The 22,597-nt window shown below is 38.0% G+C and overlaps 2 protein-coding genes across 16 annotated transcripts in view; both read left to right on the plus strand.

Moving 5' to 3' along the window:
• plekha7b (pleckstrin homology domain containing, family A member 7b) overlaps nucleotides 1-11,498 on the plus strand; it is a 78,831-nt gene extending 67,333 nt beyond the window's left edge. For 9 of the 10 annotated variants that reach the window (XM_017304083.1, XM_017304081.1, XM_017304082.1 and 6 more), the window contains 6 exons: nucleotides 96-317; nucleotides 3,663-3,890; nucleotides 4,855-4,988; nucleotides 5,516-5,664; nucleotides 8,784-8,958; nucleotides 10,869-11,498. In XM_017304083.1, coding sequence (XP_017159572.1) covers nucleotides 96-317; nucleotides 3,663-3,890; nucleotides 4,855-4,988; nucleotides 5,516-5,664; nucleotides 8,784-8,932 — 882 coding nt within the window. In that variant the 3' untranslated portion in view covers nucleotides 8,933-8,958; nucleotides 10,869-11,498. The remainder of the gene's footprint in view (nucleotides 1-95; nucleotides 318-3,662; nucleotides 3,891-4,854; nucleotides 4,989-5,515; nucleotides 5,665-8,783; nucleotides 8,959-10,868) is intronic. The other variant, XM_017304085.1, reaches the window with a different exon arrangement.
• A 6,550-nt stretch (nucleotides 11,499-18,048) lies between these two features.
• sox6 (SRY-box transcription factor 6) overlaps nucleotides 18,049-22,597 on the plus strand; it is a 138,957-nt gene continuing 134,408 nt past the window's right edge. For 2 of the 6 annotated variants that reach the window (XM_008405227.2, XM_008405230.2), the window contains exon 1: nucleotides 19,461-19,880. The gene's annotated coding sequence lies outside the window, so the exon portion shown is untranslated. Of the gene's footprint in view, nucleotides 18,128-19,460; nucleotides 19,881-20,055; nucleotides 20,242-22,597 lie in introns of those variants that run through there. The other 4 variants (XM_008405228.2, XM_017304046.1, XM_017304045.1 and 1 more) reach the window with 4 other exon arrangements.

The raw sequence follows: 22,597 nt of genomic DNA on the forward strand, positions 1-22,597 counted from the left end.
TATATATATATTTTATTTTATTTTTTTATTTTTTTTTGCTGTCTGCTGCATCTTTCATTCTTCTTTTCAACTTCATTTCCTCCTACTCATCTCAGGAGAAACCAAAAAGTGCCTTGGAGCGCCTGTACTCGGGGGACAAGGTGCAGCATCAGCAGAGGGGGAAGATGAGTGCCGATGAGCAGCTAGAGAGGATGAAGAGGCACCAGAAGGCCCTTGTCCGCCAGCGCAAACGCACCCTGAGTCACGGAGACCGACATGCATCTCCGACGTCGCGTGGTTCTTCTTCGTCGCGCCCGCTCTCGGCAGACTTTGGATCAGTATGTTACTAGAACGTTACCACTCACACTCTCTCATGCATGACGCCAACCTAACGGAGAGTGGGGATCGACAGTAATGCATGCCTTCACTCGGAGCAGATAGTTTTCCTTTTTTTCCAGACATAAGTTGAATGTTAAACCAATAAGTTAGTGATTTGTGTTTTGTTCACTGTTTAACTGTGTATGTGTTTGTTCAATGTGTGTTGTTTTCAGTCACTGATTGTTTTTGACTGCAGACAAAATAACAGCAGCCTATAATTTGGCTATGACTCTGTTTTCCCTGACTTAACAATATCAACATTTAAGAAAGCCAACTCTAGTACTACACAGTAGGTCATACACACTGAAAAAAACTTAGATTACATGGATTATCTCCTTTTGGATTATCTCCTTTTGTTATAAGGTTTATACAGAGATGAACAATGCCTTGCAAAAGTAATCGTACCCCTTGCACTTTTGTGTATTTGTACAGAAATTGGTTCATAATATCTTTGCGGTAGAGGAAGAACGCATAGCTTTCAAGGAAAATTAAAGATCTGAAAAGTGTGACGTGCATTTGTATTTAGGCCCCCTAAGTCAGTCATGTGTAGAACTATTTTTCGCTTTTGGTCTACAGATCGATATGCTTTGATCTGAACCGTTTCCTCGGAGCTCTGATTCTACCTTCGCTGCAGCTTTAAGTCTTGTTTTGTTCCAGCATCATTATCTGTTCAGCTCCATCCATCACCTCAGCAACTCTGACCAGCTTTGCTGTCCCTGCTGAAGAAAAAGAAATCCCCGCATTATGATGCTGTCGCTAACATGTTTCATCATAGGAATGATGTTCTAAGAGTGATTTGTATTGCTTCATTTTCTACCACTCTGTGTTCTGAGCGTGGGCGCAGAAAAGTTAATTATTGTTTTAAATTGATCAGAAAACTTTCTTCTACGTGTTTGCTGTGAGCACTATGTGGCTTGTGGCAAATTTTTACTAAACAGTATTTCTTATGGCTTTCATTCAGCAATGACTTTCTTTTTGCAAGCTCGTCTATAAATACCATGTGTGTGGAGAGCAGCACTAACAGTTGTCCTGTCAACATATTTCTCCCACCTGAGCTGTAGATCTCTAGCTCTTTCAGAGTTATCACGGGTCTTTCGATTGTTTCTCTGTTTAACGTCATCCTTATCCATCCTGTCATTTGAGTTAAATGATCATATCTTTGTCGATTTGCAGTTGTGTCGTACATTTTCCTTTTTTGGATTAAGAAGTCAAATTGTTTGGTTAGATGTTCAAGCAGTCTGGGATGCGCTCCTTGATTCTCACGACGCCGTTTGTTCGCTATCGCTCTGTGACGAACCTCGAAGGCCTTCACAGAACAGCCATATTTATGTTTAGATAAAAAATTCATAGGGTTTTAATCTGTAGCCAATTGGTTTTCCTCAAAGTGCATTAGGACCATAAAAGTATATGGGACTATATACATTTACACACTGACATTTCTAAATTCCTGATTGTAAAATGAAACTCCTGCAGCATTTTCCTGGCACGACACAATCATGCATTCTCTTACAGAAACATGAACATGTGTAATTGTAGTGTGGCAAAAATAATAATAAGGGGTGTTCATGCTTTTGCATAGCAATGTCGATACGTACTAAATGGTTATATTTTATACTGTGCCTAGATAATATTTAAAAACTGTTAAATATGATTAACTGAATTATTTAAAACAAATAATACTAATTATCTTCAATAAAAACACTTAGTGCCATCCAGTCATCGCTATCCATCCGTTCTTCTTGTTCTTGACTGATTTTGTCACTTGGATTCAATCCTGAGTGCTTTGTGTTTTCAACCCATTACAGTGTTGATGTACTGGATATCATCAGCTCATTAGTCATCGCTCTTCTCATTTAGATAATAGAGCCTGCTGTTCATTAATTAACTGCTATTGCATCCACGCGCTCCATTGGTGTGGTTTTGTGTGTGTGTGTGTTTGTCTGTTGTGTGTGTGCATGGAAAGAGAATGAAAGTAGCCACTTAACCACTGACCAGAATGTTAACTAATGCCTCAACACACATTAAGCTCACTTTTCTCAACTTCCGCATAGCTTTCTTTCTTTTTGTTTCTAGATGAAAAGAGGGCGTGTGAAGTTGTGAATCCTGACTTAGTATTGTCCTGTTTCTCAGTCTTTTTGGAACAAATGGTGATGTCAATCAGTTTGATATCAAAAAGTAGCTTAACTGTCTTATCTGGTAACTGGACAAAAACCTTTCTCTTTCAATTGTGAATGTTGTTAAAAAAAGAAAAAATAAACAGCATTTTCTAAATATTTTTCATTGCCACGTTTTCTTTTAAGCAGTGATTTTTAATTTTTTTTTCATGACCACACAAAGTTGTCTTGTTTGAAGCTGCAGTATGTAACTTTTATGAAAAATATTTTTTAAATCAGTATTATCATATGTGTGGACAGTGCAATATAAGACAAATAATCTGTGAGAAAAAATAGAGCACCTCTGCCTTCTACCAGTGCTCCCAGTACTAACTGCAGAAATACACAATTCAGGCTGAAACAACCAATCAGGGTTGTTTAGCGCTGTCAATCACTCTCATATACTGCTCACCTCCACCCACCCCCCTTGCTCTCTCCTATGCTATAGGTAGTTTACCACAATATATAGAGCCATACATGCTCAGGCTAGTTAGCATGGTCATCGATGAAGGTGAATAAACAGTTTTCTTTTAATGGCAAGTTATTTCTCTGCCATTAGCACATTGAGCAGCACATACAGGAGCTTGATTGGCAGCGGTAAGACCTTAATTCTGGGTCTGAGTGGTTGTTTTTGGTGCATTTCTGCAGACAGCCATTGTAGCACTGGGAGGAGGTGGGGGAGCTTGATTTTTTTTCACAGATTATCTGTCTCATGCCATCCTGTCACAACATGGTGACAGCTTTAACAAATATTGTAAAAAAAAACCCCCCAAAAAACATTTTTTTAAAAATTACATTGTGCAGCTTTCAATCTTTTGTTAGTGTTATTTCCTGTTTATTTCTGTAGGATTTTGCTTCTCACCTTATATCACTGTCAATGAGTTTCATAGTGCAGTGTGTTTTGAAATCTCTCACTTTCATGTATGCATGCGTACATCTATGCACGCGTCTTGTGTTTTTCATTTCTGACTGCATCCAAAGAAAGAAAAAAAAATAAAAATCTCATCAGCTTTTAAGATCAAGTAAGGACTATAAACATCTGATGTCTGCTCTAGTAAAGCCAAGTGAGCCGAGTCATTTTCACTTTTAGTCAATGCGACCCGAAGACGGCTCCCGGTGATTTGTTTTTCACGTTCTGTCTCTTCTGTCCAGTGGAAGAGGGAGCAGGAGTTTGACCTGCAGTTACTGGAGAGGGCCGTTCAGGGGGAGGAGGCTCAGGCAGTTAGGAGTGTCCAGGGGGAGGAAAGACCCCCTGAGCATAAAGAGAGACCCCGCTCGCAGTCTGACGAATGGCTGACATTCCACTCCACGGCCACAACCCCTCCCACGCATGAGGTCGACCTGGAGCCGCTGGAGTATGACCTGGACCTAAGCAAAGAGGTGACGTGGCCTTTTCTGACCTATGAAAACAAATTAAAAAGACGGGACTTTAAACAGAAAATAAATACTGTGAACGTGAAGTGGAAAAAATACCGCATGACCCAAATCACCTTAGGACATTCAGCTTAAATAGAAATTTAAATTATAAATTCTGTTTTGAATCTTAGAAATAATCTTTGACTTGACCTAAAGTCACTGTCATTTAGAACATGAGCTTAATAGAAGGTTAAATAAAGCTATTTTTATTGCTAAATAGCAACATAGCAAATAGTTCATATTTTCTTCCTTTTCTTACTAAACTCTTTCACAGCAATGTAAAAGAAAAGACGACTCAGTTAATGCAGCTATTGCCAAGGGTGGCCAACCAGCTAAAAGGCTTAGGGGACTGTCACATTTCCACGTTAATCCAGGTTGCTTTGGATTACATTTTAACTTTTTACTTGGTAAGTTAGCATAATTTGCTCTTTGTATTTTGTATTTATTTAGTTCATAGTTGTCTAATATTTAAAATTGTTTGCTGATCTGAAACAAAAAAGTGTGACAGAAAAGCAAAAAAAAATAAAATAATAAAATAAAATCTACTTTTTCACAGTTCTGTGTTTCAGTTAGATTCATGGAGTTTGATGCTTGGGAGAACAGAAGCAGAAATGACAGTGGCAGAGCATTTGATTTGATAATCTGGAGGTAGTAATTAAAATCAGAAACAAACTCATCTTACACATGTTTTTTCACACATTCAATTATCTAATTAGTTCTTTTTACTATCCCAGATAACATAACTTATACTTTTTATTTTGTTTCTATTGTTTTTAAGGTGTGAGCATTGCTGTTATTTGACTGTCTCCTTGCTGCTTGATACAGAAGAAATGTTCCCTTTAGGAATAAATAAAAGATTGCTCTACTCTATTCTAATTTTTACTTCTTACTAATTTGTAAGAACTTTATCTCGGCCTCTATCTTTTAGTTGTGCAAGCCTCAGAAAGTGTTGATCCCAGAGCGCTATGTGGATTCAGAGCCTGAGGATCCACTCAGTCCTCAAGAAGTGGAAGAACGTCATCGGAAGGTGGAGCGTATCAAAAGCATTTTGGCAAAGTCAAGGTACCCAAGCTGCTTTCTAGCTAGATTCTGCTGAAATTCTGTTTTAAGTTTAGCTAATGATGATCATAATGATGTTGCCTTAGGGTTTTTAAGATGTTTTCCAAACATCGAGTTTGAAGAGGTGACAGATTAAAGGAAGTTTAGCATTAAGCGATAACTTAATTCACTGTGTGTCTTAGAGTCAGAACCCCATGTTGTTTTAACATTTCCCAATTTGGGTTTTCAGAGGGACAAATGATTTGGGTTATGGGAATTTCCAGCTCATTACACGTTTGACTCAGTTTGGTAATTATCTAGTGGTCTCTGAAATTCATTAACACGTTTTCTTAACATTCACTGTTGTATAAAATGATGTCCTAGAAAAGGATCAAGAGCATTAAAACTCTCCAGTTGAATGAACAACACAAGCAAAATCTCACCCATCACCTAAATAAACCTTTCAATCAATGTTTTTTTTTTCTTCTTCTCATTCTGCGTCTAAGCATTTCTAACCACACCATTATCGTGTCCATCTCTTTTATGGACAGCGTGCAAAACATAACCCCAGGAGTGTCTGTGGAGAAACCCGAGGTGGGTCAGGTGGCGCTCGACTCTGCTCTGCAGGAGCAGGAGAGGATCATCACCATGTCCTACGCTCTGGCCTCGGAGGCTTCCCTGAAGAGCAAACTTGTGGCAGGTTGGTCACTTGTATGAATCTGAATTATTATCTGGCCCCTGGAAGCCTGCGAGTAGGTGTCGGTCGTAAATCTTTGCGCTGTAAAAAATTACAACACATAAACATTTACAGAAATAATTAGCGTGGATTTCAGATTGATAAAGAACAGCAATGCTGACAGTTTGAGCAAAATTTATCCTGGCATCAAACTGTGGGGCGGGGGGGAGTAAAAGGAATCAAGGGAGGGAAGCAGCCTTTCAAGAAAGCTGGATTGATGAGAGGGGCGTAAGGTGCAGAGTCAAGCAATAAGGCTGTTCATTTCTTAATAAGTGAATATTATTTCTTATTACGAGTGCAGATAGTCTCTAATTGCAATCTGTGTAGGATCTTTTAGACAGGGGAGGAATCGCTTGATGAGGCCATTTTGTGTGCTGATCAATGGGCCCAGTCAAACTCTGCTCTCCATCTGCATGCCACTGCCGCCGCTTTGAACGCAGCTCTGAACCTGCATAAAAGACGCTACACTCACATCTCATCTCTTTCATACTCTTCAGCAGACAGGCGAGTTAATTTTCACTCTCGCTGCAGCAGATTGTCAGTCTGTCTGCCTTGCCGGCAACACGCTCGCCCGCGCGCGCGCGCACGCACACAGACACGAAAACGCACGCATATATCTGTCACACGCGGTAACACTCAAGCTGTCAGCGTGTGTGGAAGCTTAATATGCACAGTGAAGCAAAGTCAACAATTATAACATTATTTCCAGCATAGAGAAATGCCAGAGAATATAACCGGTGGCATCTTGTCAGTGCAGACTGAATCAATGACTTTCTCTGCCTTTGGTGTTAAAGTGAGGTCTGTTGGTGCACTTTCAAACTCATGAATTTAAAGAAGAGTCTTTTTCACAGCAGCATGCATGGCAGATTTCAGTTCCTCTGCCATAAAAGCAGCAATATTCATCACTGCAATTATATACAGGAGATATGACAAAGGTGTTTTGGATTGCTCAAGCTGTTGATGCATAAATAGCCCCCAAAAAAATCTATTTCCTCTATATGATAACTTGTCAGGAGTGTTAAGCTAGCACTCTTTGCATTGATTTATTGCTGTACAATTGATGCTGCAGACAATTGCTATGAAATGAGTCTCGTTCAAGATTTAATCTGAGAGAAATTAAATGAAATCTTTTGTTTTCATTGTGCATGACACGCTGAAATTACGAAATCTGCTTCTAAATGGTGTCGTATTAAATAAAATGGTTTTAGCAGTAAAGGCATGCATTCTCAGCAGAACATGAAATAAAGTAGTAATAGAATAGCAGAAGGTAGAAATCACATGTATCTATATACATGTGATATAGATGCATGTAATATAGAGGTTGATGTGAGATCGGTGACATGAGAACGAGGTGAAAGCAACAAACAGAGTTCAGTGCGGCGGGGAGACAATCTGAACTCAGGAGCTGAGGGAAAATGACTAAGTGAATACATGGGAAACTGAAACAAAACACAAAATTAAACTAAAGATTAAACAGACACTAAAATAAGAGTCTTTTTCTCTTATTTTGGTGTTATTTGTATTACACCAAAATAAGAAAATTCATACAGAAATAAAACATATTTAATAAGAATATTAAAACGAGAGATAACCAAGCATTGAACGACATGTTATAAATGTTATAAATATATATAAATAAAAAACATTTGCCAAAATGTTCTAAAAATGAAGTCAAGTTGACCAACGAAACACAAAGACCTATTTATCTATTTACTTCTTTTAAAAAAGATTTTATAAGACTTTTCATCAAAGGAAACTCAAACACATTTTCTAAGCGTAAACAGGAGTCAGCAGTCATGATCCTAAAATCCAGACATTCTTGTTTTAATTAAAACATTGCTCTTGTCCTATCATATACTTTTTCTATAACCTATAATTTGCAGTTGTATGTTTTAAGCTATTTTTAAATTAACATAATTAATTGTTGGGAAATGTGAGTATATTAACTATGAATAATACAAATGGATCCATCAGAGATGGAATAATCATTTATCTCTCAGATGTAAAATGAAAACATAGCAACAACTCAGTGAAAGTAATATCTTTCATTTATACAAGCTTTTATCAAACTGCGATAAAATGGCGAGCAGCCGCCCTCGCGACCCTGTAATGTTAAACTTGTTCATATAATGGATGGAATTAATCAAACACAGTTCATATTCATGTATCAAAGTACATAACAAACACATGATTACATGTCATATTTTTTGGAAACACTGTAAAACTTTTTACAACATTTATTTAACTTGGCCTTTGTTCTGCAAAAGTCAATTTAAAACCATCCAAGTTGTTTAGGAGGGAAATGTAAAAAATGAAAAAGCATTATTAAAGTTTTTGCATGAGGGTGTGCATCCTAATCTAGTACTTTATTGAAGAAGCCTTCCATTCAGTCCACCTAGTCTGCCTTGCAAAAGTTACTGAAATATTTCGTAATGTTTGAATTGAATGATGCAAACTGGCTTTATTGCATGACGTTGTATATTTGTTTTACCCTTCTCCTGACTGATCCCTTGTTCAGTGAGATCATTTTGATCTCTTCAACCTCCACAACTATGACTCAAGATATGTGATGTAAACGAGCAAAAGTTAAGAAAATCCTGCTAGGACATCTGAAGTTCATCTCACAATAAAAGAAGCGAATGCTGAGATTAAATAAAAATATGCTTCAACAAAATGTTAGGTTAAGGACTTGCACAGTTATTCAACCAAGACATTTGAGAATTTTTTTAATTTTTTTAATTTTAATATTTGTTCGTCTAACTTTTTTTTCAGGTTATTAATTATACAGAACATAAAATGCATTAAATGTGAATAATGTTGCGGAATTACATATGTTGATGTCTTTTATTACATTAAAAAAATGCAATTTTAACAATGTTGTGTACACTTTTATATGCACTCCAGGCAACATTTATATAAAGTGTCCTTATATTTGACAGAGACGAAAAACTTTGACAGCCGTGTTTCCTTTCAGAAAACCTTTTGTGCTTTTAAGTGCAATGCATCCCTCAGGTTATTGACTAACTCAGCTGACTAACCACTAGTGATGTTTTCTCTCTCTTCTCCTTTTGTCCTCCTTGTAGTTCCACCACAGGTTAACTTGCCCACCCCTCCTCCCCCGCCCCTTCCTCCTCCGCTGCCTCCTCCTCCTCCTCCGCCTCCTCCTCTTCCTACTGTATCCGTGGCGCCTCCCTCTCCTCTAAACAACGGGATTCACTACACTTTTGTCTAACGTGAAAAAAACAAAACAAAAACAAAGTAAGACCCTAATTGCATGTTTAAAGCTGCTCTAACATTCTGGAGGAATCACTGGTTGTCTGAGACTGAAAAGCTTCAATGCCGCTGTGTTGTGATTGGAGGAAGCACGTCTTGTTGGGGTTGGGGAAGCCCTGCCTCTGCTCCCATTATAATCAAAACAAACATCTGCAGGCAGTCTGCCCGTCCCACTGTGATAATTGTGTGTAAATTGTTCTTTTCTTTCTTTTTGTACTGCTGCCAAAATATTTATGGGTGGTTGATGGGAGAAAAGGCCTCAGAAGAACATGCCTGCTTGTAGCATTGTGTGTAATTAACAAAAGGAGACACCTTTTGATTTAGCACTTTGACAGTTCACTCTTCAGCACAGCTGCATTCCTCAGCACCAATTAGCTCCCCATCTGTAACACGGCAGCAATAAGTCAGAAAAAAAAAATCTCTTCACACTGTTGTTACTGTAAATGAACAAAGACAGCTTGTCTTATCACATTCAACGTAAAAAAAAACATTTTTCAGACATAAAACAAGTATTTTTTCTTCTTTTTAATAATTTTATAATAGGATTAGTAATATTTTCTTAATAAAGAAATGTCAAATTAAATATGTGATTCTTTGAAATTTGCATACAATTATTGATAAATTGATTAATGCATATTAAGTCAATACAATACTATACAGTTTTCACCTGGTTGAAGATATTATACCTTTCAATACTGAGGATCAGATGACGTATTTTACAATGAAGCCCAAAATGATTCAGATTTAACCATGAAGTTCACTTTTTGGATGAAAATGAGATGGGCATCTCTTAAAAGAAAAGAACATCTTAGTTTATGTTTATTTGTGTGTGACAGTTGTGATGCGCTGCTTCTTTTTCTACCTTTATGTTTAAAGTAGTTTAATTTTCTTTAACTCTTTTTCAAATGTTTTATTTCAAATGTGTTGTTTTTCAAACTTTAAAAGAAATTGTTTTATTCTATTTCAACCCACTGCCATAAAGCTTGTTTTTTTTATTTTTTGTTTGTTTGGATTGTAAGTGTTGCAATAAAATTTCACAGTTATGTGTCCATTTCCTAAAACCCAAACCCCTGTGCATGAAATCTTCAGCACCTTCCATGTTTATTAACACCTCAAACCTTAAAATAAATTCTTTTTTTTTTTTTTTTTTTTTGCTACAGCATAATGTTCTTATGAAAAATTTTGAAAAACTTGGGGTTTTGAGTATATTCGTTGAAATTCAGTACACTTAATAGCACATAATTTCTGTAAAATGAAACTTTGCTGTTTTATTTGTATTTTCATCAATAGTAACACACAATTGCCTTGTTCCTTTCTATAGAAGTAGGCAGTCTTTAAAATGGGAAAGACAAGAGAACATGCCGTACAAGAAAGACAGAAAATGACTACCGGAAAATAACTACTCGTCTAAATCTTCCTGTGTGTCTAGTCTGAGGAATAATAAAAAGTTTTAAAAATTGTGACAGTGGAGAAACGGGGCAGTCTTTCCACCACGCAGATTTCTCCTTATGAGTGAGATAATGGAGTTTTAATAAAAGACTAGAAGTTATTTTCAATTGTTTAGCTAATTTTTTTTCCAGAGATGCCAACACATGGAGGTTGTGTTGATTTATTCAAGGGTTATTCAACACAAAATTCCTGCAGAGGGCATCCATCTCAATTGGATTTACCTTTAAAAACCATCAGAGGGGATTCTTTGTCAAGTTACTCTTTACAGAGTGAATATTGAAGATTTTGCTTTATGTGTCAGCTTATCTTGATGAATTTCTGATAATTTGCTGAGCTAAAACCCTATTGAAAAGTTATAAAACCATTGAGTCGCAAGTATTTTATTGTGTCTAACAATAAAATCGTTTCTGGCATTTACTAACTTTGTTTTTCTTGTTGCTTCTCAGCTCAAGCGATATCTGGACACTGAGGTGCTACTTCACAAACAAATGGCTGACTTCTCCAAGAAGAGAGGACATTCTTTTATTTTGGACACCTTTAAATGCAGCAATGGGAAAAAAACAAACAAAAAAACACAATGGTACAGTGAGGCTTACTCAGGACTCACTCTTCTAGTGTGTTTCTTGCTGTTGAAAGTGTTTTCTGGAATCAGGCTGAAGCTACGAGAGCTGATGTGCTTATTAACTATGAAAGTGTATAAGATATGTTAAACTCATAAATAATGAGTATTTTCTACAATGTATTGCTCTTTTTCTGTTGTACATTGTTTCATCCTCTTACAATTATATTTCTCTCTCTCTGGTCATTGAATCCAAAAAATTTTTGACCAGCTAGAGAACGTTTAAAAGAAAACCTGTCGAAATGCATAATAAAAATAGTATTTTTCTGTCATTAATATTCTTACACCAAGCTATATGAGATCTTCTTTCTGTGTGTACAGTACAGGTAGCACTGCCAGTCTTCCTTAGGCTTATTTTTGCTTATGTCAGGATGAAAACCTTTAATGTATTTTTTTGTGGGAAGATTGAACGAGTGAGATTTATAAAGGTGTGAATATTAAAGATCTTAACACAGCATCTGATTCATTATATTCCGTTTTTGACAATTGTCCACATTTATTTGAATGAGACATTTGTAGTGAATGGAGATATCTTACAAGCTTATGTGAGTATTGGCAAAAAAAGAATAAGAAACTTTGATCTTCTCAATCGTAATACAAGACCCATGACATTTTTCATGCAAGGCAAACAGTTCAATGAGCTGTACCAGCGTGCAGCTCACAATTCAGATCTGGTGGTGACCAGTTTTTTTTGTTTTTTGGGGGGGGCAAGTTGTTTCCTTAAATTTGGAACAAACTTGTTCTGACTCTTGGACGTGTAGAAATGGAGCTAAATCTTAGAAAAAAACCTCATAAGCATGATATTGTTTAATACTTATGCTATTTATGTGTATATTATGCCCCTAAAGATGTCTGGAAACATGTTAATTTCAAATGCTGCATATATGAAACATTTGACATATACAGTGATTTGATGCCTTGAAATTGGCCACTGTCTCTTTAAGAAGCCCCTGCTCTTTCCGACACTCTTTCTGTATGTTATCACAACGATGTGCCTCCATTATGCCATTTACAGCCATTAGGAGTGTTGGCCTGAGATGTAGTTCATATGATAAGGTCACCAAACTCAGAGTTCCGTTGTTTGCCAATTACTGCTGCCACTAGTCTGAAGGAGCTCAGTAAGAAAGGCAAGGAAGAGGGGTCCAAGCATTTAGGCACCCCCAAATGGCTGCCACAGGAGATTTAAGGATTTCTCAAACATGCATGAAATAATTTTAAAAAATTCATTTCTCATAATCCCGCTTGCTGTAAGCCACCAAGTGAGAATAACAAGAAAACTTCCCAGTGGTTCCTGATATACTTGATATTTCCTGTACTTTTTATGAAAAGTTAAGGTAAAAAAGTCTTACAAGCACTTTATTTCAATAGACATTTTACAACAGTAGTAGAAGAAGGCATGTTTGAAAATTGTTACAGTATGACAGACTGTTTATTTGTTACGGTTTTTCAAGGAGCTACAATTTCCAAATGAACAAGACACTTGGACTTCCAACAGGTTTCTCTCCAAATACAACCTGTAAATCCTATATTTGCTCTTTTAATTTCACAATATCTACAGACATGTTTAAAACTACAATTTGAAACAATGGAACTCTGAAAAACAAGGTTGGGCACTTATCCAGGTTTGTCTTACTACCATACACGACGAGCAGGATGGTTTTAGGGAAGATAAAATATCACAGTAGGAGAGCTGCTGTAAAGAGTGGCTTCCTTGGCTATCCTTGTCTTCAAAAACAACTTATTTTAATGCTTTTTACTCAACCACCTTTTGCTATGGAAGCCAAACATTGTGGAAAATGCTGCGTATAAGGAAGTAGGGGTAAGTGTAAAAATGAATAAATATCACTAACATGTAATCTTAGATAATCTGTAATTCCAAGGGGGATTTTTGTCAGGACGTGATGCCTGGAAAGACCATCACTATAACCGTCTCCCAGCATTCATTTGCTCATACCCCCAAACCTATAAGTTCAACTTGAATCTTAACTTTCCACCTAAAGAAGTGATTTTTCCCCTCATTATGTTTCATTAATGCTGTTTATCAACTATATTTTTATTCAAATCATGTACAAAGAGTAAGTACAAACTGCGCACTCTTCACAGCTCAGCTCCGAGATTCTCTTTGAACTTTCACATTGATTGCCTTGACCCATTAAACTTCATTCTATTATTTGAAAAAAGAAGGAGAACCAAACTATGGCATGCTCAAAGGAGGTGAACTTTCAATACAAAAAAGAGAGAGGGGCTTCTTGAAATGTTTCTTAAGTTCAAAGCGTTCTCCATCTCAAAAGGCATTTTTAATTCCATGTATTTTCAACTGAGAAGGTAGATGCTAATAACTCTGGATTCTTGAAGCACAGAATTCATATCTTTAAATCATGAACTATCTCTCCACATTGCAATTGTAAAAGGAAGCTCTGAGAAATATTGAACTTTCAGGTTCAAAAGGAAAATAATATGGAATGTGTTCTTAAACAGAGGGAGTACACGTGCCGCTGTTGCAGAATATTGCAGCTTTCAGCACAAATATTTATCACTTTGCATTCCTTATGAATCCCCCTCCCGCGTTTACGGATCGGATGTGATGTACTTCTTTTAACCGATGTAATGCCCTCGCCCTGCTCTGCTCAGAAAGCCTTTTGTGTTACGGCTCCCTCCCAAGTGATGTCTTTATCCTTAATTGGAGAGTAATTATTCTTGCTACTTCACGTCGGGGTGAGGCTTTGAAAACACCTGAGAGAAAGGATGCACCTCCCTCAGCAGCTGCATCTTCTCTGCTCCCATCTCTCCTCCAGGATTTGGGGGGGTGGGGGGGCCACAGAGCCTGCTGGCCCTGGCTCCTAGAAGACCAATCATATCTTCTGTACTGCTTATTTTGCAATAAGTTGGGATGTTATTCCCTCCTTCTGCAAAAAAAAAAAAAGAAGAAAAAAAAATTGCCCAAGACCCTCCTCTGAGAATTGTGGCATTTCCATGTATTGACGTTTGGCTGGTGGTTCATATACATTTGTTATTCTATGCTCTGGACTTCAAAGAGAATGAAAGAGGGCCTATTATGCTAATTGGTTCCTGTTCTGTTAAACGCAATCAAGGCCTCCCGCATTAATCCTTTACTAAATACTTACTGGCTTCTCTTTTCAGAGGAGGAGAGACTGCTGCTCAGCATCCTGACAGGGATGTTTGTTTGAGAGGAGTTTGAGCACATGTAAATAAAATATGATGAGTAGCAGTAAATAAAATGTCTCATTTAAAAATCCTGAGCTGAAAGAGCCTTGTATCATTGTTTGGAGTTGGCTTAAATTGATATTGACTTATTTGAGATTTTTTCTATTATTATTTTTTGTTTTTGTTCCATTTTATGTTGTTTGACTGAGAATAGGGAGCCTCTTGACACCGCACCGAGGAGTCTGACCTTGTTCTCAGATCTGTGTTGTTCGCTGCGCAGCACAAAGAATTTGTAACGTATTCATAGTTTTCCCAGGGTGGCAGGAGGGAGAGGAGAAATCAGACAGTGATTCCCAGTGATACCTATTTCCCCTCACATAAATAACATTGTTAATACAGCTGGGCGCCTTCTTTGCGCACACTGTTGGGATCTGAGACGGCGGTCCAATTGTGCAAAATACAAAACCAAGAGAGGCGATGCAATAGGTGCTTTGATTTCAAAAGGGTATTTTATGCTGTTTTATCATTTTTTTAAAGTTCCACACGCGGCACATTTTTTAATATGTAAGAAATGGAATGGGTTAAATTATTTAAGAGTGAGGAACCACTGAATATTCTTCCGATCCTGTGTGCATGCTATAAAAAGAATAGAGGGGAGGCTGAATAGAAGTCAGGCTGCCCTAGCTGCAAGCAGAAATTAGAATATCTGCTTTCAAAGCCTCTTTTTTTCCCCTCGCTTTTAAAAATTACGTGTCTCACAACTTATTTGTGTTTTATATTGTTAATTGCTTATTATGAATAAAACGAGTCTGAGAATACAATTTGTCTTGCATAAGTGATTAAGAGCGAGTGGAGAAGTTGCTATATTTTTTTAAACAATGAATGAACCATCTTGTGTTCCTTAAGTGGGAAGCTTTTACAATACCTACAGTGAATTGGGCTCTTTGTACATAAAAGCAATTGCTTTGCAAATGAACCAAATGCCCCTGGGCCCTTCTGTTTAATCTAGCAGCTCCCCATACACTTATAGGCGCACTAAGCCACAGTGAGGAAATCTACAAGAGCCTGTGACTTGAGCACGAAAAGGAAGTGAATCGTATCTTGTATTTAAAAATCTAGAGAATAGTGACATATCTTTTTTTATTTTTGTAACAGCAAAAATAACAAGACTTCTGCAAGTATAAGGTGCTGCAATTTGCAAATTGTGTTCAACTGGAACACCCAAAAGTTTTAAGTTTGTAGCTGCACAGGGAAATTTCACATGTGCTTGTTGGCACTTTTTGACTTGAAGAAAAGAAGACTTATTTTATTTTTATTTTTTTTTCAAAATGTATTCCACTATATTACTGCTCAAGATTCACCGGTTTACATTTTTGCATGCATGCTCATTTATATTATCACTGGCACAAGCTATGGGAAGTTGTCCTTGATAACTATATAATTAGAATTGGCATGTTGCGCTCCTTATTTCAACACGATGAATCAGTGGTTCGCTGTTAACTTGAAAGGAAATATTAGATCCTGACTAAACTTTGATGAAATCTAGAGTTACGAGGAAGAGATTTGGGTCGGCTAATGAGAACAGAGCATCCCACCACACTCCAAGTCCAATTGGGAGGGAGATGATTTGCATGAATGCAAATGCTGTTGGAGGCAATTGTGCGCGCCGGCGGCTTCCAGGAGGTCATGTTGACTTTCTAGATTTTGTTCTTATACGACTACATCTTGACAGAGAGCAAAGTGGTCCCCCCTTCCCCTCCTATACAGGCCAGAGTCTTTTTAGCTGTTAAAGAAAAATCATTAAATTGTTTGTTATTGAAGTTCTTCTTGGATTATGGAAAACAGTTTTTTATTTTAGGTCACAACACACACAATTAGAGTTCTGCTCTGAATGTCTGGAGCAGTACTCTCAAGTCCAGAGGTGATTGTCATTGGCTGTTTTTGTACTAAATAACAAAAAAATACATGTATGATATATTTTTCTGGTTTGTTATGCTCAAATTCTTAAATACAGGATAGATTAAAATGTCGGAAGGGGATTTAAAGTCGTAATGGAGTACAGCACTACAAATCCATGTGTTATTTCTCATGGCACTGTGATGTCAGGAAGAGTTTTTTTTTTTTGTTCATAATTTATATGATCTAATTTAAACTACGCCTGTTTCAAATAGAGACCTGACCAGTTCCAGTGCTTAGAAAGGGGCTCACGAGTGAAACATATGTTCATAATTATTTTTGTCTACGGAGCTACGGAGCTTTATGTATTATTAATGAGTAATTATCATATATGTAGTGCTTATAAATACCTATCTGTGAGGGGTCAAAGGGCGGTCTTTTACAATTAGATGGGAACACTGATGTGAACAGATGACTTTAAAATCTTCATGAAAACACTCATCACTGTATCCTGTAAGCTTGAAGCATGAATCGGCAGCCCACCTTTCTTTAAAAAAAAAAATCTGTTCCATCTGCACAGTAATCAAAGTGCACCCCCCCAAACCCCCCTGGTCAGCCCCCACCCGTCCACACTCACTGACTGAATGGTGTTCTCTAATTAACCATGCAGAACAGGGGGAAGAACACATGTTAATTTAATGTAACAAAAATGTTGATTTTCATGCACTCTCCTTTTCAAATATTTATGGGCTAGACTTGAAGCTGAAGATGCATCAAAGACTCACAGGGTATGCAAATGTGTCTGCCTTACCCCCCAACAAGTTGGACTGTCTTTTTTTCTTTGCTCCTCATGCAGCCCTCGTGCACTACCATGCGAGCTGCAAAGAGGAAGCCACGCAGCCCCTTATTTAAAAATAGTAGGCCTGTATTTGTTTTGTGTGTGTGTGTGTGTGTGTGTGTGTTTATTTATTTAAAAAAGATCTAGCATTTCCTGGCATATGCTCAGCTGCTCAACACAGTCCATGACTGGACTTCATCCTGTGCTGAGCACCTGTAAGCAGGTGCCAGTGTGGGTTTTTAGAAGATAAAAGCGACATTTTGGTTTGCAACGCTGTATTGAGAGTAAATTATATTTAAAAAAAATGGAGCCACATTTCTAAAGAGACACAAAAAATATGTAATTTTCTACACAACCACGATTAAAACAGGATACACTTTACCTTCAAAAATCACAAGGCCCAAACATGCGCTGACTTATTCTCGTTTCCAACCATCTGATTTTGAAGGATGAACCGCACCTGCAGGTGTTTTTTCTCTCTGAATCCAAAAGGTGGCGCATGAGGCACGTTCAATCAGCGCTGTGGTCCGGGAAATGAAAGAAACGCCCGCTGCTTTAAGAAACTGCATTTTTTTTTTTTTTTTTTTTTTGAAAAAAAGAGACCACATATAAATCACCATGCGTGGATATGGGGGAAGAAAAAAAAAAAAAACAGCGTCAAAATTTTTCCAGAACCATAGTTATATATATTTATATATTTTATTTCTCTCGTCAGACTTTCTTTTATCTGCTCCAGTTATTTCTGAAGTGTAGAAAAAGTTCATAAAGGTACGTCTATTTCTTTTCTTTAGAGAAAAAAAAAACTTCCTCACATCCTTTCAGATAAAATAAATGAGGGCTTCTGGAGAAGAGGGGTTTGTGGAGCAGCAGCTCTGTGATGCTGGCCCTGCCGCAGCTCCTGGGTGGTGGGTTTGTTTTACCTTTTTGCCTCACCTGAGAGCAGAAAGTCAGACGCACAGGAGTCTGGTGTGATCTGATGCGATGTTCTGGTCGAGTTGTGCATCTCTCTCTCTCTCTCTCTCTCTCTCTCTCTCTCTCTCTCCTTCTCTCTCTATCTGGCTCTTTTCTAGCTCTCTGTCACTCTCTCCCTCCCTCTGTCGCCCTTTTCTTCGCTTCTCCTCCCTCTTTCAGCTCCATGACACTCCGCTGGTAACAGAGTTTCCTCCCGCTGTCCATCTTCCTTCTCTGTAAGTAAACTTTTATCTGTTTTCCATTGCTGGACTTTAAGGTTAATTTTTAAATGCTCGTGACAAAACGCTGCTGCTGATGATTTAGAAAGGCTACAACTCTTCCATCAGTTGTAGCCCTTTTAAGTTAGTTTTTTTCCCCCTTATATATCTGCGGTTCTGTTGAAATTGCTTCACTTTGACATAAGCGGGCCTCCTCCTCCGTCTTGCATCCAAGCTGATAATCTAAAACATATGCTCATTCAAGACAGATAAATGGCGCTTTGTTATAGCAACCTGTGAACTTATGATTTAATATCTCACGATTAGAGTGGGTCCACGATAACATTTAGAACAGACAGGTTTAATTTAAAAGTAATTGAAAGGTCGACATCTCAGTGAATACGTGTAATTTAACTTTTTGATTATTTTAATTTGTGCAAGAGAAAACACACACAAAAAATTGACCATTGTGCAGATTCCCCCCCCCCCCAATTTTACTTTCTAAAAATTTGCAGTGGGTTAAACATTTAATTTAAACATTCTGAAGTGTAACCTTTTTTTTTTTTTTTTTAATTATCTATTATCTATACGCACCGATAGATCTTAAATTGTAATGACAATCATAGAACCGCCTTGGAAGATTGTAGGACAAATAGAGGGATGATTTGTGGAAACAGATATTTAAAAAAAAAAATCACGACCAAATGAAGTTCAATCACCAAGAAATTTGATGTAATTCACTTATCCACACAAAGTGAAAATCAAAACGTTTTTGTGTTTTTTTTTTTTATTTTTGCTTAGAACAGTCGAAGAGAATCAAAAGTCATTTTTGAAGATCCAGGTCTTGCAAATTAGTGCCTTATTTATTTATTTATTTATTTATTTTTTTCTTCCTCGCAAAAGTGTGATGTCTGATATCCGAACTCTCGTTTCGCTCAAGCGTTCAGCTGCCCTCCTGCAGTACCTGTATGTGTTTACCTCTGCAAGGGAACAGGAATGTTTTCTCGCAAATGGAAGACGAGTCAGCACTTTATGAATCCTCTAGTAGCATAAATAAAAGCAGCAGAAGAAGTGCAGCATCTCCTTTAAAAAAAAAAAAGAAGAAGAAAAAAAAAAAACTAAGTTGCAGCGTTTCGTGTACTTGATGCACATTTGACTTTAAAAAAACATACTAAAGTCGGGACAGAAACAATCATCTTCACTTTTATTTCATCTCACTCCCTCTCTCTCTCTCTCTCGCATCTCTTGTCTGGGAGAAGGAGGTGGAGGTGGGGGGAGGGGGGACAAGAGGAGGAGGAGGGGGGAGAGTCCTGCCTCTTTGCCTTCCTCAGATCAATGCCCTGGCCACTCACTTTCTGATGTTGCACGACGGGAAATGCTTTGAATACTTGCGACATGGCTGCGCGCATTGATTGCCAAGATTGACAGCATCTTCAGCTCCTGTAGTCTTCTCTTGTCTAAAGTGAGTGCGCGAGGGGAGGGAGATAAAGAGCAGATAGGCGAACAACAAATGGTTCTTGTAGTTTTGGGGGTTTTTTTGTTTTCTTTGGACAAGTGAACTTCGCAGACTCTCTCGGATCCCCCCTCCCACCCCTCCACCACCACCACCACCGCCAGCAGCACTTTTCCTGCATGTGGCCCCGTGTGCGCAGAGTCAAGTTTTCGTTCAACAGATAGCAGCTCAGTGATCCTTTGTAAACTGTAGCCGAGTGTAGCGTTCACAGCGCAAGAAGGACGCGGACTTTTCTCGTCCACGGCTCTCATCGTCAAGGTAAAAACCACCAGCTTGCTGTGTTGTCCCGATGCGTATCATGATTAATTTTCTGTTTCAGCGAGAGCTGTCAGTGAAAGCGTCCCGCGCGCCCTGCCTGCGCTGCGCGAGTGCGTGCGTGCTTTAAAACAATGCGGGAAGAGTTCCTCACGCGCTGAGCTGGCACGGGACGGAAAGTTTTTTTTTTCTTTTTTCTTTCTTTTGCGGCGGAGTGGAGTGGGAGTCAAAACTTTGCTTGTTGCGGCTGTCCTGATGCGTCGCTTCTTTTTCCTCCAAACACCCCTAAAACAAATCGATGAGACGAGAGACGACAGAAGCGGCTTGTGTTCATACTCGGAGTGACTCTTATTCACAACAATCGGTAAATAAAACCCGTCTCCAGTTTTCATTCACATTAAAAAAAAAAAAAAAAAAGAAAGAAAGAAAAGAAATAACTCATTGAATACGTAAGATGCACTATAAACACTTGAAATCGTCTTTGGTTTATTTTGTTCCCCCTCCGTGTGCTTGAGCGACTAGACGCAGCGCTACGGACTCTCCACACACAAGAGTTTTATTTTCATAATTCTCACCAACTACGCCGAGTAAGTGTTGATTTCTAACAACCTTTGAGGCTGATGAAGATTCGGCGTCTCTGTTTACATGTCCCGTAACTTTATTCCGCCTGGTGGCAGTTTCACTTCTGTCCACACAGCGGTACCTTTCATTGACAGTGACGTGCGCCCTTGTAGGTTTCCTGTCTCTGTGTGATGGCTGTGTGAAGCTTTCGCTCCAATCTCATTGCACTTTTTTTTTTTTCCTTTTTAATTTGCAAGTCACAGTCCGGAGCTTTTTGTCTCACTTTGATCATGACAGTGTCTTGTCTTTTGAAAACAACAAACTTTAATTATTTGTTGTTGTATTTCTTTTTTTCTTTTTTTTTAAGGACAGACGCGCAAAGTTCCTTCAAGCCGCGCAGCTTGGGAATTTCTTGCTCCTCTCAAACTTTCCCGGGGGTCGGGGGAATTGACCCCTTAAGAATGCATAAGCCGTAAATTAAATTCAACAATCGCAAGGCTTGTCCGTTCAAAACAGATGTAGGCTGTAGTATACAAGAGAATACTTTTTTTTTCATTATTTTATCTGAACTTAACTTTATTTGAGCGGTCCGGACTCTGGAAGTTGATTTAGTGCTCTGTGTTTTCCTGCAAATTATTATTTTTTATTGCCTTAAGGGAATAAATAATTACAAATAAACACTGATCAGCATAAAGCTAATATTGTGATGTTAACTGAGTAAACATATTTTTAACATTAAACACACTCTCTGTTAGTGTTTTGTGTAATAGCAAATACATTTCTAAGTTAGGCATAATTTTATAGAGGTTTTCATTTGTGGAGGATTATCTAAATTAGCCTGTATTGCCCTTACACACGGCTTCTTATGTTAAGTTAAACGCACTTTACAGACAAATCTTGACTGGGTGTAAAAATTGCGAGTTTTAACAAAATCACATGAAACTTTCAGACAACTGAATTAACTTTCCCCTTATTTACAAGTCATTAATCGAGTTTTATGAAGAACCACACCTATGGCTTAATAACTCTGTAACAATCTCATGCTTTTTTTTTCTTCCCTCCTCTCTCCACAAACATGAACCCAGCTTACCGAAAAGTCTGCTAAAGTGTTTTCTTTTTTTTTTTTTAATTATTATTATTTTTATTTTTTTACTTTACCCCTCTTGGCATTTTGTTCCGAGCCTTCTGTGCGGCCCGTTCACGCAGGTCTCCTCATAAGGTAAGACGATTCTGGAGACCAAACGCGAACCTAAATGGTACATTTATAATTAGACTGCCCATTCAGCACATTGTCTTGATTGCTATACACGGACACTCGGCTCTGTCTGTGTCAGTTTGTCTCTGACGGCTGCTGCATCTCAGCGTGTCGCTCACTGAAAGAGTTAAAAAAAAAAAAAAAAAAAAGGCGGCATCCACAGCCTCAACTCTGTGATGCCAGACGCAGCTTCGGTTTCTTATTATATTCCTCCCACATTTCCCGATTAGAGATGAGCGTCTTAACTGATCACCCTGTTCATTTAAAGCCCTCGTCGCAGCTGTCATGCTCCTCAATACATTTTATTAACGGAAGGAATTTGAAATGTGTATTTTTTGGAATTATTATTTTTTTTTTTTGCAGTCCGAGACATTTCATTCTAATTAAGTATTTTACTCAAGTTAAATTTTACAAGGCAATTATCTGACAACTAAAACACAGTTTACCGTTTCTTTTTTTTCTGCCGTGATCTAGCTCTCAGGGTGACTTTAGATTTTTTTATTTGCAACACTCAGAATTTTCTTCCTCAGACGTATAAGATGCAGAGAGGCAGGCGTTGCTTGTGCCAGGGAGATCAGGGATTTTAGGACTTTAAGTTTGGCACAATGTCGAAACCCCCCACCCCATGTCTCACATGTCCTAACACATCCTACACTGTTAAAGTTCAAGTCCAATCCACTGTCTAACATTGCAGCTAGGTTAGTTTTCTTCACATTACTATATTAATAACATCACTGTCTCTTAAATTAAAATGTTTGTTGCTGAACTGAAAAGATGTGACGCAGTTAAGTGAATCTGAAAAGTCACTTCTAAACCATCTATCTAACTGTCATCGTGTAAATGTGTCTTTCTGAGCAGGAGGGATGAAGGGAAAGTCAGTAGAAAGTGAAATGACTAGGTTTAT

Source organism: Poecilia reticulata, linkage group LG3, assembly GCF_000633615.1.
Source record: "Poecilia reticulata strain Guanapo linkage group LG3, Guppy_female_1.0+MT, whole genome shotgun sequence".
NCBI lineage: Eukaryota > Metazoa > Chordata > Actinopteri > Cyprinodontiformes > Poeciliidae > Poecilia > Poecilia reticulata.